This window comes from Oratosquilla oratoria, unplaced genomic scaffold, assembly GCF_046742065.1.
Source record: "Oratosquilla oratoria isolate Oo_2021 unplaced genomic scaffold, ASM4674206v1 SCAFFOLD145, whole genome shotgun sequence".
Taxonomy (NCBI): Eukaryota; Metazoa; Arthropoda; class Malacostraca; order Stomatopoda; family Squillidae; genus Oratosquilla; species Oratosquilla oratoria.
In genome coordinates, this window is record NW_027467501.1 from 174128 (window position 1) to 193005 (window position 18878).

General features: G+C 39.1%; 1 protein-coding gene across 1 annotated transcript; it reads left to right on the forward strand.

Moving 5' to 3' along the window:
- The first annotated feature begins 1039 nt into the window (after window positions 1-1039).
- LOC143022714 (uncharacterized) lies at window positions 1040-18843 on the forward strand. The gene is made up of 3 exons (XM_076181050.1): window positions 1040-1214; window positions 13453-13916; window positions 15790-18843. The coding sequence occupies exons 2-3, from the start codon at window positions 13462-13464 to the stop codon at window positions 18293-18295; spliced, it is 2961 nt and encodes a 986-aa protein (XP_076037165.1). The 5' UTR covers window positions 1040-1214; window positions 13453-13461; the 3' UTR covers window positions 18296-18843.
- Window positions 18844-18878: the final 35 nt, after the last annotated feature.

An 18878-nucleotide genomic window follows, 5' to 3' on the forward strand; every position in this document is an offset into this window, starting at 1 on the left:
ATGGAGTTCCTCAGGTTTCCGTCCTATGGCTTCTTGTTTCCCTAGTATACAATATATCAGTGACATTGACAATAGACTTAAATGTACTCCAAATTCGCTGATGATACAAAGCTGTCCGGAATAGCAAATAATCACTCGAATCATGCACATATTCAAGGAGATTTAGTCGCACTAGACTACTAGAGCAATGGTCTCAAAAAAGATTAATAGAATCTAACCCAAATTAATGTGAATTTATGGTACAAGGTTGTTGAAGAAAGTTAAATCAAAGTGGTGAATGAAAAATATTTTGGTGTAATCATTAATAAAGTCCTTAATTAACTGATTAGTCAATTAACGCAGTGGGCCTGTCGTCATCGAAAGAAAGAAGAGGTGACTCGATGATATTAAATTTGAATAGGTAAAATTGGGTGAGAAGATATCTTGCTCTGGGCCAAAAGGTTATTGGAACAATAATAATGACAAAATAAAGTATGCCAAGATATTGTTTTCCACGTATAGATGCATCAACTGGAATAGCTTAGACGCTGAAATAGCACTAGCTAACAAGATATGATGGAAGAAGACAGGAACACACGAGTTTAACTTATTTCCAGTATATTATATTTATGTAAATAGGTTTATTTATGTAAACACGCACACACAGTTACATTTTTTCACTTCCTGTCCTCGAAACCGATCCTTGGACTCGATGCGACAGTTTTTGTGTGGGCGAGCGTCATGGACATTCCCTTGCCACAAGATACGAGCTTATCATTGATAAGATCCTTATCAAAGACCACTGCACTAAAATGCCTGCTTGACTGTCATTTCTTTCAAATAAAATGTTCTATTTTTCTAAATAGTGTTTAATTAACCGTGCTGGATAGTTACTGTAGTCTTCGCACTATAAGGAAAGTAAAACAGGTTTGCTTACGACATGTCTAATTACAAATGGAAGCGAAATGCCACTAACATACACCAAAAGTGGGGATGGACAGGAGGAGGTGCAGGGGGGAAGTGAGTTGAGCACCTTTGATAGCGATTAGTTGGAAGAACAGTTGAGTTACACATCGTGAGGTGAAGTATAGTGTTGCGAGTGCTAAATTTTTTCTAGTGCTTCATCCACGAAGTTATTTTCTTTTCTTCGTCGTCTGTGCAAGTGTATCGTCTTCGTTTGGTGGTGGAGCACGACCGCCAAGAATGTTTTGTTTCTATTTTGACCCGCACCTCAGGTAAGTGGTTATTCGCCCGTAATGGACCCAAAAAGATAATGAGAGACAGAGAAAGAATGGCAGATAGATAGCTAGTTAGATAGGTATCTAGATATTTACACACATATACCACACATATACATATACAGATAGAGACAAATAAATCTTATCCAAAATTGTGAAATTCACAATCTTTGCTCAGCATACGTCTTTAATCTTACATTTGATAATCATTCCAAGGCGTGAACCAGTACCACAAAGGACGAATGTCAAATATGGCGCATTTGTGTGACGCGATCTCGATTTCTTGTTGATTTGAGCATGATGGAATTATCGCCCATTTGCCTCCTGGGTAAAATTCAGCAGGAATACAATTGAACGTCTTAGATTTATCCATATCTATATACGAAGAGCTTTTTCCCTCTTATATGAGAGTTAGCCAAGTCAAAGGCACGCACCCACTACCACATATTCCACCCTTCCACTACCCTTGTTTCCCCGTCATCTTAGCTTCTCGTGGATGATGGAACATGAAGGGTCATCTGTCACATGAGGGATCGTGTCTTAAATGAAGAACATAATTCGTTGTATGCAGTGGCTCGCATTGCGAATAGGAACGTACTGTATCACCTGAATCACCGTTGATAAACGTCACAGACATGGCAATGCAAAAAGCCCACCCCACACCCACCCACCCACTCATACACACAAGGGGGCTAGTATCGGTGCAAGTTATTAATGTCCCATTTAAGCAAGGGTATAGTGAGTGCGAGTGTGAAAGTGAGTGAGTATGAGAGTGTAAGTGTGAGTGCAATTGTGAGACTGAGAGTGTGAGTATGAGCATGTGAGAAAGTGGAAGGGCGAGAGCGTGAGAGTATATATGTGCACGCTGGCATTTTTTTTAACGTCATAGCATTCTTGACGATCTTCTCACACTCAGACAGGACATTCCAATGTCGTAAGAATCTTGTTGCCAAAGCATCACCTGATCAGGTGCTTCGATAAGCTTAAGCTGATGAAGTACTGAGTGCCGAAGGTCAATAGAGTTGGACGCTTCTATCTATATAATGGAGAAAAGTGGGAGGTGAGCCAGCTGTTGTTTGCGGACGACACTGCGCTTGTGGCAGGATCAGAGGAGGGATTGAGGAAGTTGGTGACAGAGTTTGGGAGAGTGTGTGATGGAAGAAAGCTGAAGATAAATGTGGGTAAAAGTAAGGTGATGAGATGTACAAAGGGTGAAAGTGGCAGTAGACTGGAAGTGATCATTGAGGGAAAGCGACTGGAGGAAGTGGATAGTTTTAGATACTTGGGTGCAAATGTGGCAGGAAAAGGTGGAGTGAAGGTGGAGGTAGAATGTAGATTGAGAGAAGCGAGTAAATGCCTTGGTGGAGTAAAAAGTGTAATGAGGAATAGACATTTGGGAATGGATGCTAAGAGGAGACTGTATGAAGGAGTGATTGTGCCAACAGCACTGTATGGGGCAGAAACATGGAACATAAGAGAAGAAGAGAGAAGGAGTTTGAAAGTGTTTGAGATGAGGTGTCTGAGAAGTATGATGGGGGTTACTAGGCTAGATAGAGTGAGAAATGAGGAGGTGAGGAGAACGGGTGGAAAGGGAGTTGGGAGATAGGGTTGATGAAAGAGTATTGGGATGGTTTGGACACATGGAAAGAGTGAGTGAAGAAAGACTAGTATAAGAGGTATGGAAGGCAGATGTGGAGGAAGTGAACATGAAGGGACGTCCTAGGATGAGATGGATGGATGGGGTGAAGGGGGCTTTGGGGAAGAGGGGAATGTTTGTTGAGGAAGGACGGGAGAGGACAGAAGACAGGGGTGAATGGAGAATGGTTGTATATGGATGATGTGATGCATGAGGTGGAATGGGTGGGGGATGGAGGGTGAGGTAGTATGTGTGAGCAAAATTTGACGCAGCCCGAGGGGATTTCTCTCCGTCTTCTCCTTTTATGCATGGGGGGGGGGGTCACCGATTTAATTAAGCGGCCTTCCTGTGGATGTGCTGTGTCTTGCGACACTGCTTCTGACCCAGGGTAGTGGACAAGATGCAGGGATGACCCGTCATCCAGGAGGTGCTAAGATAAGAGGGAGAGTGGACGGGAGTGGAGTGTATTTAGGGATGGAATGGGTGGGAATGATTTTATGCCTTTTTCTTTTTGGCTACCTCCCTTATAAGGGGGAAATGGCCTTGGTATATATATGTATGTATATGTATCTCTATAATAAAACCATCGATATACTTCAGCATGGGGACTGAGGTGTGTGCGTTCACCAAGCCAAGAGGACCTCACGGTCCTTAGTACAAATGTACAAAGTGTTGTAATTCGGACTTTGTTTAGCCCCACCAACTCTCCTAATGTGTATTCCAGTACGAATACAAGAGTGTTTGTGCGTGCGTGTGAGGTCACAGTATTGCCCATTGATCGGTCATTTTCAATTTGTGAGCTGTCATTTGGGTCGGTCGTCCAGCACGTGATCCAAGACCATGATGAATGAGTCATTCTCTCACTCATTCAGTCACGCACGTGTACGCACGGGTACACGCGCACACAGGCACACACACACACACACACACACACACTTCAACGAATGGACGGCTTAGAAGACGTTCTGAAGAAAATTTAAGTTTGTGGATCCCAACGCAAAGAGAAGTGCCTATTGTTTTTACAGGGTGGGGGGGAAATTGCTCGTGGAGTAGTAGGAAAGTAGGGAAAGAGGAAAGGGGGAGGGATTACTGAGAGAAATGGAAGGAAATGAGGAAGGAGTAGACTTGGCCCAGGCAGACAGGCGAAAGGTAAACAAAAGGCCTCCCGACGACGACGAAATGTCTAATAAAAATGTAAAGATTAGAAGTATAGATAAGAGCAATACAGTAGAAAGTGATGAGAATATTTTCAAGGGATTTAAAGAGGGTGGGGGGGACACAACCCCCCCCCCCCGACTGACAAGACTAGAGGAGAAGGTTGATAAGGTGAACGAGGACTTGGAGAGTAGGTTAGGTCATATGAACACCATTTTACAAAGGGTTGAAAGATTGGAAGAACTAGAAAAGGCGAATAAGAACTTAACTGATGAAATAGAAGACCTAAAAAGACAGTTAAGAGAAGTAAAGGTGGAGAATGAGGAATTGAAGAAGAATAGTAAAGAAAACAGAGAGACAATAGCTAAAGAAACTAAGAATTGGAAAACAACCCAAGAAGGAAATAAGGTTTCATTCACTGACATAGTCAAACAGCAATTGAAAGAACATACTGAAGACTTAGTTATTAAAGTGATGAGACAAAAGGAGAATATAGTAAGAGATTTAGCAGACAAGAAGAAATGTATAATTATATTAGGAATGGAAGAGAAACACAACACAGATAGAACCACAAGAATCAAAGAGGAAAATTAAAAAGTAAGCCAATTACTAGAATCAGTTCAGGAAGATGAACCAGAAATTATGAAACAAATCGAAGAGAAATTTAGACTCGGAAAGTATAGCACAGACAAGACCAGACCAATTAAGATTAAATTCAAGTCACAAACAACGGCAGAGAATATCTTATCCAAAACAGGGAAACTAGCAACAAGTGAACAATATAAAAAGATATGGATAAAAAGGGAAATGAATAAAGAGGAAAGAGAGGAAGAAAAGCAGAAAAGACTGGAAGCTAAGGCAAAAAACGAGAACAGAACGGAGTCAGAGAAAGAGAGATTCTATTGGAGAGTAGTGAACATGAAACTAAGGAAGTTCGACATACAAAAGAAAAACATAAGGGAAACAGAGAACACAATGGAAGTGGCAGAAAACTAAGAGTGTCTTACACAAATATAGATGGATTAATAACAGGATTGAATGAGCTGAATGATTATTTGAAGGAAAAAGAACCGGACATAATGGGAATTGTAGAAACAAAATTAAAAGGCCCACTACCACCCAACAGTGTAGGACATGATGCATACAATTATTGGATTAGAAACAGAGAGAAAAAGCAAGGGGGTGGAGTTATGTTCCTGACTAAGAAGGATATAAACGTGAAAGGTGTCATATATGGAAAGAATACAGTAGAGATGATTATGATAGAAGTGGAAGACAGAGATAAGAAGAGCAGAAAATTTGTGATAAATTATGTGCCTCCAAAAACAGCCTCATGGGAGGAGAGTGAACATAAAAGTATTTTAGAGGACACAAAGATAACATTAAATAAAATAATGGAAGATGGAGGAAGAATAGTTATGATGGGCGACTTTAATTGCAAAGAAATCTGCTGGGAAGAAATGACAGTAAAGGGTGGAGACGACTCATGGGGAAACGCTCTACTTGAGATGATTATTGACCACACAATGACACAATGGATACAGGAGAACACTAGGTATAGAAATGAAGAAGAACCATCGAGACTAGACTTGTTAATTACATCTGAACCTAGAATAGTGGACAAGATTGAATATAAAACACCAATAGGTAAAAGTGACCACATATTGATTGAACTGGAACTTAATGAAGAAAAATATATGAAAAGGAATGAACAATATAGAAAAGGAATAATGATGTATGAAAAAACAAAGTTTGATGAAATAAGAGAATTCTTTCAACAAGAAAACTGGGAAGAAATATACAAAGAAGAAACATCAGTGGAAAAGAAATGGAATATTTTGACAAAAATTTACAAAAAAGGAGTGGAAAAGTATGTCCCAAGACAAAAACAAGAAAAAGAATATGTAAAATGCTGGTACAACAAAAGTTGTAGGGAGTTAAAAGACAAAAGAAACAAAGCCTGGACCAGATGGAAAAAAGACAGAAGACCTGAAAAATGGAAAATATATACCAGTTATAGAAATGAATATGTACAAACGTGCAGAGAGGAAAAGAGAAAATATGAAAAAGACGTCATAGAAAAATGTAAAGATCAACCAAAACTATTCTACAGATTTGTAAACAATAAACTGAAAAACAAACAGGACTTGGAGAAATTAAGACAAGGGGGAGTTGAATACACTGAGGAAATGGAAATGGCGGAAATTATGAACAAACATTTTAAATCAGTGTTTACAAGGGAGAACATACAACCTGAAGAGATTGAATGGAAAGAGAAAGTCCCCCCTATAGAAGAAATAGAAGTATCAAAGAATGAAATATTGAACCACTTGAGTAATCTTGATGTCAGAAAATCGCATGGACCAGATGAAATAGCAAACTGGATTCTGAAAGAATGCAGGAATGAACTGGCAGACAAAATACATAGCATAATAAGCAGTTCCTTGAAAGAAGGAAAAGTTCCAGAAGATTGGAAAAAAGCAAATATAGTACCTATATATAAAGGAGGAAATAAAGAAGAACCTACCAACTATAGACCAGTCTCTCTAACAAGTACAATAGCAAAACTTTGTGAAAGAATTATCAAAAATAGATGGGTAAAATACTTGGAAAAAAACAACGTACTAAATCCAAGGCAATTTGGATTCAGACAAAGACGATCATGCGTCACCAATTTAATATGTTTCTATTCAAGGCTAATAGATATAATACAAGAAAGAGATGGATGGGCTGATTGTGCATTTCTAGACCTAAAAAAAGCTTTTGACAAAGTACCACATAAGAAGTTGCTTAAGAAACTAGAATCTGAAGGAGGAATACAAGGTAAATTACTAAATTGGATGGAAGACTTTTTGCAAGAAAGAAAAATGAGAGTAGTGATAAGAAACCAGCACTCAAAATGGAATGAAGTAATAAGCGGTGTCCCGCAGGGAACAGTTCTGGCCCCAATAATGTTTGCTATATATATTAATGATATGGATGAAGGAATAGAAAGCTATATGAGCTTCTTTGCAGACGATGCAAAACTACTGAAAAGAGTGAAAACTGAAGAAGATTGTGAATCACTACAGAGAGATCTAAATAAAGTACAGGAATGGAGTAGGAAGTGGGAGATGGAGTTCAATACAAAAAAGTGTAGTATAATGGAATTTGGAAAAAGCAAAAACAGAATAACAGGATCATATAATTTGGGAGAAGAAGGAATAAAAAAAGTAGAAAATGAGAAGGACCTGGGAGTCATTGTTATGAATAATATGTCACCTGAGAAACATATAAATAAGATTTTTGGAGAAACTTATAATTTAATAAGAACAATCAAAGTGGCATTTACATACCTGGATGAAGAAATGGTGAGGAAAATCCTAATCACCCTGATAAGACCAAGATTGGAATATGCAGCAACGATATGGTCACCAAGTACAAAAAAATGTATAAAAAAAACTTGAAAGAATACAAAGAGCAATTACAAAACTGGCACCAACACTCTCAAAACTATCATATGAAGAGAGACTACAAAAACTTGAACTACAGACACTAGAGCAAAGAAGAGAGAGAGGAGATTTGATAGCTATTTACAGAATCATGAAAGGCATAGAAATTACTGATAGAAAGAATCTGATAAAATGGGATGACAGAAATACAAGAGGACACGGAAAGAAAATAAAAAAAGACAGCTATAGAAGAGATTTGAAAAAGAACAGCTTTCCTCACAGAGTAATAGACAGTTGGAACAAGTTAGATGAGAAAGTGGTGTGTGCAAAAACAATACATGAATTTAAAAATAGTTTAGATAAAATGAGAAATGAAGACGGGACCCCACGAGCATAGCTCCCCTTCCCGTAAAATACAACTAGGTAAATACAACTAGGTAAATACACACACACACAGATAAAGAGGTAGAGAGGCATATATATATATATATATATATATATATATATATATATATATATATATATATATATATATATATATATATATATATATATATATATATATATATATATATATATTATTTTCCTTTCCTTTCCAAACAACGCTCGACAGCCATGAATTCTGTTGGCATCCTCTTCGTCTCTTCCATCCTTGTGTACATCAGGAAAACATGCCATATGCCCATATAGCCGGAGTTGACGTTTACAAATTATGCTGGCAAACTGTCCTAGACTGAGTCGCACAGTACAGTCTCTGGTTTGATATTAAATCATTCCAGCGATATCCAAATGGTTCTCCGGAGGCACTTGGTACCAAAGACGTCGAGATGCTTCTTAAAGTCATCATTCAATGTCGATGTCCATGAGAAATGACACCTGTGAATTATATGAAACGACACAGACACGCTACACCAGTCTGAAAAAATGTTCTGGTTAGGTCAGTACAAAAAGGAAGGAACATATCAGATGAAAACCGAGTAAGTCACAAGCTACTGTAAACAAGGTAACCAGTAGGTAGTGGGAGTTGTCAGATGCTACTGAGGAAGAACCAGAGATAGTAAAAGAACTTGTTAGCAGCAAACCCAAGGACAGGAAAGGAATTGAATATATATATGTATATATATATATATATATATATATATATATATATATATATATATATATATATATATATATATAAATGGTGTACACAGAGAAAGCGAAATAAGAGATAGATAAATAAATATAGAGAAATAGGGATATAGAGATAGAAAAAAGATATATAGATAGAGATGGAGGTAGATAGATACATATAGAGATACTGAGACATATAGAAATAGGTAGAGATATAGAGACCTCAGCTAGAGAACTCGTTTTCTATCGAGACACCAGCTAACGAGTGCCTGTGAAGTTTATATCTTCAAATAGCAACAAGTGATTGTGTTGTGTTTTTATAATTGTATACGTATGGCGCTATACAGGTACAGGTGTAAGGTAAAGTGTAGTGTTCTAGTAATTTAAAATCAAAATGGTAGTCTGTTACTGTACTCCAAAGGTAGGAGTAATACCATAAGGTAAGTAGAGTAAGCTTCGTGTATTTGGTTTATTTAGTGACAGCTTTTGTTTATTTTGTTGATCTATATTTTCTCTTTGCTTTTTGTATTGCTGAAGGAGGAGCGAAATGGCTTATGAAGGTTGTGTGAACCTGGAGGACCGTCTCAGGATGTGGGAGGAGGAAATTCGTCTTCTCAAGAGTGCGCTGTGTAAAAAGATTGAATCCTCCCCACAACCCAAAGAGCGTTCCACCTCTTCCACTGCTGTGAGCGAGTGACGCTCCGTGGGGTCCTGTTTGTCGAGCCCGCGTTCGGTAAGCGGGTGCCCTGCGGAACAACTGCTGGCTTTAGCCAATATTTTTGCTCTGCTGGAAGATGGGGTGACTGAAAATCAGGAGTTCTTGGTGGTGGGGGACTCCATGGTGCGAGGCTATGATGACATCCTGCAGCGGAAGACTAAACGACGTTGCAGGCTTGTATGTCAACAGGGCCATGTGATCGCCGATTGTACCCAGACCATCAGTGAGCAAAGGCGAACGAACACGGTTACGATTGTTCATACGGGAAGTAATGATATCGGTAGGGTGAGATGAGAGGAACTTGTTCGGAATTACAAGGTCCTCCTTCAGGATATGTAGGAACGTGGGAGCCGTCACATAGTCTGTGGGATCCTTCCGAGGATCTACGCTGGCTCGTCTTGGAACCGTAGAGCCATAGGGGTCAATGAGAGGATATCACAATTGTGCACGCAACTGGGATACCATTTTCTTGATCCTTTGTATCTCTTTTTCAGGCGTAATGACCTTTACGTTTTTGATGGGATCCACCTTACTCGCAGAGGCAAAGATGTTCTTACAAACCTCATTGTGGGAGTTTGTAATGAACTAGTTCCTATTTTGGAGTAGAAACTCAAAGGGGAGGGGAAATAGAATATACTGGGGAAAACAGAGTAGGGTATAGCAATAATGTAGAGCAATATGTCAGTGTAGGACAAAATATTATTTTAGGATATAATGTCGGTAGAGGACGAAATATTACATCAGGATGTAATGTCAGAGGAGAAAATATCACAATGGGATGTAATGATAGTGTAGGACAAAATATCACGATGGGATGTAATGATAGTGGAGGACAAAATATTACGATGGGATATAATAATAGTGGAAGACAAAATATCACGGTAGGATATAATGTCAATGGAGGACAGAATATCATTTTAGGAAAGGATGCCGGACAGAATGTCAATGAACGACGGGAGGCCGGTGTGGAACGTGGTAACGTAGGGGGGCAAGGATCGGATGACCGTGAACGACCAGATGTCCGTGATGGGGCAAATGCCCATGGAGCATTGAATGTCAGTGAAGGACCAAATATCAATATAGAGCAAGGCGTCAATAAAGAATAAAATAATGTAAGGCTTGATGTTGAAACTCAAAACGTGCCAAAAAGAAATAATCTCGAGTTTTTTTAACCATGGACTTGTTCGTAGTATTAGGAACAAATCCAAGAAATCCAGGCGCATGTCAAAAGCGAAAATCTCGAGATGATAGGAACAACCGAGACATGGCTAAATGGTGGAGAGTTTGAAGCTGAATTTAATATTGCGGTATTTAAACACTTTCATCAGGATGGAAACCACAAGAAAGGTGAGGGTGTTCTGTTGTACGTAAGCAATGTCCATGCCTGTGTTTTAGAGATGGTGAAACAGGATGCATATGATAGTTTGTGGGTAGAATTAACCCAAACAAATGGACAAAAAATCAATGTAGGTGTAATATATGGGCCAAAAATATTATCATTAGCAGACGACAAACTATTGTTTCAAGTACTGTCTAGTTTCTGCAACAGGGACTTATTGATAATGGATGATTTCAATTTCACTGACATTGATTGGATGACTCTAGAACATGGCCATATAGGTAGTAGCTTGATAGATTTTCTCGGCGGCAATTACTTAGTTCAGCATGTAAAAGAGCTCACAAGACATGGAAACTTGCTCGATCGGTGAAACTATTGCAATTAGCGATCACAACTTAGATTCAAACTGCTAAAATGAATTAGAATAGATACCTGTGTTTCTAAAATATCCGATTTCGTAAAGCTCATTACTTAGGACTACGTCAGGAGCTTCAGTTTACAGATTGGGAGGCAAAATTAATCGAAAGACGTGTAGATCAGATGCGGGAAATGTTTCAAAATACGCTTAATAGGATGATTCATACATCCCGTTTATGGACATACGCCCCCTAAATCAGGCTCGCCCAAAATGGCTTGACAAAGAAAATGAAAAAAGTATTGCTAAAAAGAGACAGGCTTATAAGAAATACAAGTGCTCGGGTGCACCTAATAATTATCAAAGTTATGTATGAATACTTGTGTATTAATACTGAGAGATTAAAAAAAAAAAACAATATGAAATGTATATCGCCGATAAATCCAAAGATCCCAAAGAATTCTATAGTTACATTAGAGATAAAAAGGTTATTAGGAATCACATTGGTCCATTATTATCTGCTGAAAGTCAACTTGAATATTTAAATGATGGAATGTGTGATATTTTAAAAAATTATTTTAGTTCAGTATTCGTAAACGAAATACCTCAAAGTGAACTCCAAACTGAAACCTGTGAGAAGTCTAGGGTGAACTTACTACGGTAGATATAACAAAAGAAAAAATTAAAAGGTGTATCGAAAAACTCAAAATTAATAAAACACCAGGGCCTGGCGGTTGGCATCCAAGAATCTTAAAGGAAATAAAGAATGAGATTGTTGTTCCATTAGAAATTATTTTCAAGAAATCCATCGTATCCGGAGATGTCCCAAAAGAATGGAAGCTAGCTAACGTTTCTCCCATATTCAAAAAAGGTGACAAAAAGAAACCAAATAACTATAGGCCTATAAGTTTGACTTCAATCGTAGGAAAAATTATGGAAACTATCATCAGAGATGCTATCGAAAATTGTTTAGAAAGTTACTGTTTGATAAATGATAGCCAGCATGGATTCAGACGGAAATGTTCTTGCGTGACTTACTCGAATTCTACAAAACAGTTATCTCGAATTATGACAAAAGAAAAATATAGATTTAATATATCTAGACTTTGCAAAAGCTTTTGATACCATCCTCCTCGAAATATTACTAAATTAGCTTCACACGGAATAAGTGGTAGCCTATCAAGTTGGACTAGTAATTGGTTGAATGATCGAAAACAATTATTCTAAATGGTAAAACTTCTAGATGGAAAAATGTTACAAGTGGAGTTCCTCAGGGTTCCGTTCTTGGGCCACTTCTATTCATAGTATATATAAATGATATAATCCAGGGACTGAATTCTATTGTCTCCAAATTTACTGATACAAAACTGTGCGGCATGGCAAATTATCACTTAAACCAATAAGATATTCAAGAAGATTTAGATAAACTACAGCAATGGTATGAAAAGTGGCTAATGAAATTTAACACATGTGAATGCAATATTATGCACATAGGTAAAAATAAAAGTAAGTACGATTACAAATTATTTGGAAATTCGTTAACAAAAGGGGATAGTGAAAAGGATCTCGGTGTAATTATCAGTAACGATCTCAAATCATCTAAGCAGTGTATTTCAGTCTCTGAGAGAGCAAATGAGATTCTAGGACTGATTGCGCGGTCCTTTGACTTCAAAAGTTCATCTCTCAATAATAAGCTACATAAATTTTTAGTTCGTCCACATTTGGAATATGCTGTTTCCGTATGGTCACCCTCATTAAAGACATTGACAGATTGGAAAAAGTACGACGGCGAGCCACAAAACTGATTCCAAATATAAAAAATAAATCATACGAAAATCGACTAAAACATATGAATGTTTTCCCTAAAAAAAAAAGCGTAGACTCATAGATGACTTGATACAGGGAATTGGCAACATCAAAATTGACAAAATCTTCACGCTGAATGAGAATCCGACAAGAAATTATGTTAAATTTGTAAGTGGGTAGAAACAACTTTGCCAACCGTGTAGTTAATGAATGGAATAAACTTCTTACGGAGGCAGTGCAATGTAGTTCAGTTCAAAGCTTGAAGATTCGTTTAGATAAACACTAAGCAAGATGCTGTAATGACTGCCATTTATTTTATATTATTTGTTTGTTATTATTTGCCTGTTTGTTTATTTCCTTGATTATAATTTATTACTATTTTTCTGTAAATTTATTATCATTTACTATTTACCTGTTTGTTTATTATTTAACTTTACTTATTTATTCATTATTATTGATATCATTATAATTGTTATTTATTTGTTGTATATATCATTGATATATATATATATATATATATATATATATATATATATATATATATATATATATATATATATATATATATATATTTATTTGCATCCGACCAAGTTATGGACCAAAAGGTCTCCTGCCGGCATGCTACTCCTTTGTAATTCTTTGTGATATTCTAACATCATGATTTTTTTTTATTTCTTTTCAGGTAAAGGAGATGATGAACACAGCGAGGGCCGTGCTCCTGGGTGTCGCCGAGGTGCGGCTCCCTATTCGCCAGATGACTCTGTCCGAGAGGATCAGAGTGGCGAATGTCTGTCACGACACACTGTGCAACACCAGTCCCGCCAGCCAAGACGATCTACCCCAAAAGAGATCAAACTTTATCGGTGTGATTGATGATTTGTATGCAATGCAAGAAGTGACTATTGTTAGTGACGGGAGATCAACTAAGATTCGGAAAAACGAGACTGAAATTCTGGAACACTGCTCAAATGATGTGCACGTCGCGTGTACAGTGGAAGGTCGCGATTCCAGGATTGTGTACATTTACAGAAGTCATGGATTCGGCCGCGCGGCAGTGGTACTTCAGTGCTTGTCAGACAACGATGCAAAGGGAATTTTGCATATACTTGACCCGCATGACTACTTTGCAGCCCCAGTCAAGCTTGGGTAGGTATTGATAGTAGAAACACTACTAATATGTAAGTCAGTAGAATAAATTTTTACTGTTGAGAAAAAAATCATACATGGTCTGTAAATATTGTCACATAGGTTTATATTCCTCATCATGCATGATGTTCAGGACAGAGGCCTTGCCTCTCATCAGCATAATAAATTTCAAAGGAACTGAGAGAGTTTGCCCTAAACGGAAGACTGGCGTATTGGTTTAAAGTTAGACGGATCTATTTGGCATAATGGAAGCCCATAGAAATCGTGGAAGCTCTTTCTGACGTCGTTTAGATTCCCGCCAAACGGGAAAGGATCTTAGGAGGGAAAATCATAGGACCTTCTGAAACAATAAGCGGATACCCAATAGATTCCAACAAACTCTGACAGACTCCGAAGGACCTCGATTGACTCTGACAAACCCCGACAGACACGTCACTTATCTGCTCCCTTAATTAAGAGAGGAGATAGGTAGAGAGAGACTGAGAGGGAGAAGGAGAGAGGATGAGAGAACGAGATCTTGGGATGTGACGGACAAACATGGCTATTATAACATATTTTTGTCATTTTGTTTATGGATTCAATGCGTTTTATTTCATATTCGAATGCTGAATTTTGTTCTCTTTTTATTTACTTTTTTGGAGAGGGTTGTATATCATATTTTCTGATTTATTTGAACGATAGCATGGGAAACGAGGTCGCGGCCATACAATTCGTGAGAGGCTTTATCCATTTTTACATATTTTCTTACTAATCTATCTTTCGCCCTCTCTATCTCTCCCCTTCTTATATTCATTTTCCCCTTTATCAGTGTCTCCTGTTTTTAACTCCCTGCTCCTTTCGCTATTTTTTCCATTTTCCTTTCTTTTCTTTTCTCATTTCTCCACTTTCTCTCCTGTCTTCCTCTCTTCTCCCTCCATCTCTTATCTCTCCATTTCTTCTTTCTCACTCTCCTTTCTTTTTTCCCACTTCTCCCTCTCATCTCTATTTCTGTTTGTTTATGTTTGTCTCTGCCTGTCGCTGTCTATGTGCCTCTTTTTGTGTCTTTCTGTTTCTTTATGTCTCTCTATGCCTCTTTCGTGACTTTCCCATTTCACGATAACACCTCCGATTCTGAGACCCTCAGGCTTATGTCCTCAAAGACTCTAGGAATAGTGTGTGATGGACGAGCAGACAGACAAACAATCACAGTTTTGTATCATGATATAGACTTAAACATACTGGAGGGCCTAGGGGTAAGCTGCTTGAATGGTAAAGTTTCCAAAAAAAATCAATATATGAAAACAGTAGTGAAGGGTAATTTGTCGGGACGGAGGGCAGTGACTAGTCGATTCTGGAACTTGGAATGTTCTCGATATACGTAAATGACATGATTGAAGGGACGAGATACAGAATTGGTTCGACAACACATGCCCAGGATGCACATACATTACACAAAAGGCGAAGAATCACACGATCTTAAGCTATGGCCTAGTCCCTAGGGACAGTTGTTGGGTATCTTCCGGGTTATGGATTCGATGTTTATATTCAATTTTAGCCAAAGCGTCCTCCTAGTCAGTCTCGTCTAAAATAATTTTGTTTAAGAACAGACGAATGCATTGTGAAAAAGAGACTGTCTTTGAAAACATGAACGTTCAATGTAAAAATCACCATTCGAATGTCACCACAATGCAGACTAACTAGTAAAGCTTGAATCTCATTGAGCTGAAGTTGCAAGGTTGATTAATATCCTGAAGGTGTACCTTTGTCCGAAGATATTAATATGGTGTTAAAGGAAATATGTGTAGAACATTTTATCACTTAAACAATAATGTTACAATCATCGAGCTTGGTTGATACGAATTTCTACTGATCATATATATTTCTTTAATTTCAGTTCCAAGAAAAGGAGGACAAAGTTAACCACGACTTTCAACCGAGGGGTCAGAATTCTAGACAAGAAAATGAACCAAGTACTTGGCAGCGTGGCTACGCAGGTGAAGAAAAATGGCAGTCCCATTTTATCACGTGAAGCTGAACCAGAAGACCAATGTTCCAATATTTCGGTACAGACCGAGAATGAGGAGGAAATGTTTGCATCTGACGGGGAATCCAGTAGTGAAGACGGTAGCATAAAAGGGGAGACAGACTCAAAAACTGAAGAATACTACACCGTCATGGGCTTGGATGCACAGGTACAAGAGCGTGTCTTCGATAACACAGATGGGGGAGTTGACAAACAAAGCCTTCTGTCAGGTGGAAGGAATTCATCACTCATTGAAGCAGAGATAAAATATTTAATTGATGGGGACCAAGAATACTTGTCTGCAATAAGATCACTAGAGTACGATCGTGAATCTCTCAGTACATCTGCTCCTCAATTTATTCGCAAAGATCTTACTCTACTCTTTGCTCAAACAAAATCTCTGGTTCAGCTTCATATTAGACTCCATCTTAAACTAAAAGCAAGCGATTCAAATTTACTTTTATTAGGGGAGGCCTTTCTGCATCACAAGGATGAATATATGAAATATGTATATTTCATCGAAAACATACCGGTTGTTGATAGCATAATAGAAAAACATTTAGATTTCTTCAAAATGCACTACCCCTTATTAAGTGAAAAACTTCGAAAGCCAAGAATGAGATTGCACTATTATGTCCTTACTCTAGAGAGCATTCAGAAACAACCTCTCACTGACGAGGAGAAAGTAACCCTTCAGAAAGTTATTGACATGCTCAAGCATCACTTGAAGTTAGCTGATACGAAGCTGCTTCTGAGCGCCATTGTAGGATGTCCATTTGATCTTACAACTTCTGGGACCTTGCTGCTCCATCACAACCTAACATTAAAGCGAGGAGGAAACCTGGTGAGGAGAACGTACCACGTAGTTTTACTGGAAAAGGTGATCGTGCTGTGTAAACAGAGTGGCAGAAATTTCCAGTACATTGACAGTTTTCGTATTGACCAGGTGGACCTCGCCAATGTTGAACGAGGAATCATCATACATCTTTGCGTGCGGAATGGCGTCCGGGGTTTGACAAACGCCTACATCTTCCGTGCAAAGAACATACATCTTCAGCAGCTGTGGATAAAGGAGTTGGAGAATTTGCTCTATGAAGAAACCGATACAGATGACATCAGATCGCCCGAGAACAACACTCTTGCCGCCAACTTGAAACACATCAGCTTGTACGGTGGTTCGACGACGGAGAGTGACACAGGGAGCATTGAGACTACAAGTGACACGACTACAAAGAGCACAAATGCGGGGACTTGGTCCCATAGACAGAAGCAGAAGCGAGGGGCTATAAGAAGACAGTCAGGGTCTCTCGGTCGAGCGCATGCAAGCAGGCAGAACAGTGGGTATTCTTCTGATGGCGATACAGAATATTTGAGGAGCCTCTCCCAGCACCATGAGGGAAATAGCAACTTACCACCTCTATCCGTATGGTCTGTTTTCCGTGAGCTAGAAGACATATATACTGGACAAATCCAATACAACATTCCTAAAATGTCCATAAGTGCACTATGTACAAAAATTATTGATAACGAAGAGAAATATATCAGCACATTGAAGGCTCTGTTACACTCAGACTCAACAAATCCTCCCAAAGAAATTCTAAGTCAAATGCGGTCTTTGTACGTGTTTCATTCAGAAACGTTTTTACCAGAGTTAGAGTTAACGTTTGAATACGGGTCCCGGGAAATGCTCTCTTCTTTTCTAAAGTTTTTTTCGACTTTACAAACCCTATACAAGGACTATCTCTTCATTCGATGTTCCTACGATGAACAGATGTCCGCAATGGACCTTAGCAACCCCTATGCTGCACCAATTCTCCAGCTCATCATGTACATAAAAACAATTGTCACCATGCAAACAGTGAGCCCAGGACAGACGATAATCAAAGAGTTGTTAAGCAAGTTGCGAGGTTGTATCGCAGAAGCCAACAAGACACTGATGGCCTGTGGGATCGAAGGGGTGCCTTTCGATCTGCAACCCTATGGCCCTTTCCGTTTGGAGAACAGGATGAAGGTCCGGTTTCCGGGTCAAATGATGCGGCAGGATTGCCATGTAGTGCTCATGGACAAGGTCCTTCTCCTGCTGGAGCCACGGCCTCCTATATATCGCTACATGGAAGCCATCATGATGGATACCGTCGGCATCGGACCCTCGGACAACTTCTCCTTCAAGCTGGAAGTGCGCACCGGAACAAGTGGCATTCGAACCTTTGCCTTCAAAACAAGCAAAAGGGAGACCTTGCTCAAGTGGAACAGTTGTATTATGAGGATTTTGCAAAGACAAGTGGAGAGAATTAAACAGGAACAACAAAAGCGCATCGATATGCAATCCTCGTCAAAGGCAGTCATAGCTTTGTACCCGACTGAGACGATGTTGTGATTGTGGGCTGATCACGGGTGTGAAAGTACATACATACATATACCAAAGGCTTTTTCCCCCTACACGGGGAGTAGCCAAAAAGAAAAAGGCATAGAAACTACTCTTACCCATTCCATTTCCTATATATTCCACTCCCCTCCATCCTCCTTCTCATCCCGGCACCTCCTGGATGACGGGTCATCCCTGCATACTGTCCACTGCCCTGGGTCAAAAGCAGTGTCGCAAGACACAGCACATCCACAGTAAGGCCGCCTCATAAATTCGGCAACCCCCCCTTCTCCGTCCCCCCATGCAGAAAAGGAGAAGACGGGGAGAAATCCCTTCGGCCTGTGTCAATTTTTTCTCATACATACTTCCCCCCATCCCCCACCCACTCCCCCGCATGCATTACAACATCATCTATACACAACCCCTCTCCATTCAACCCTATCTTCTGTCCTCTCCCGTCCTTCCTCCACAGACATTCCTCTCTTTTGTAAAGCCCCTTTCACCCCATCCATCCATCTCATCCTAGGACGCCCCCTCATATTCACTCCTTCCACACTTCTTTTACTAATCTTTCTTCACTTATTCTTTCCATGTG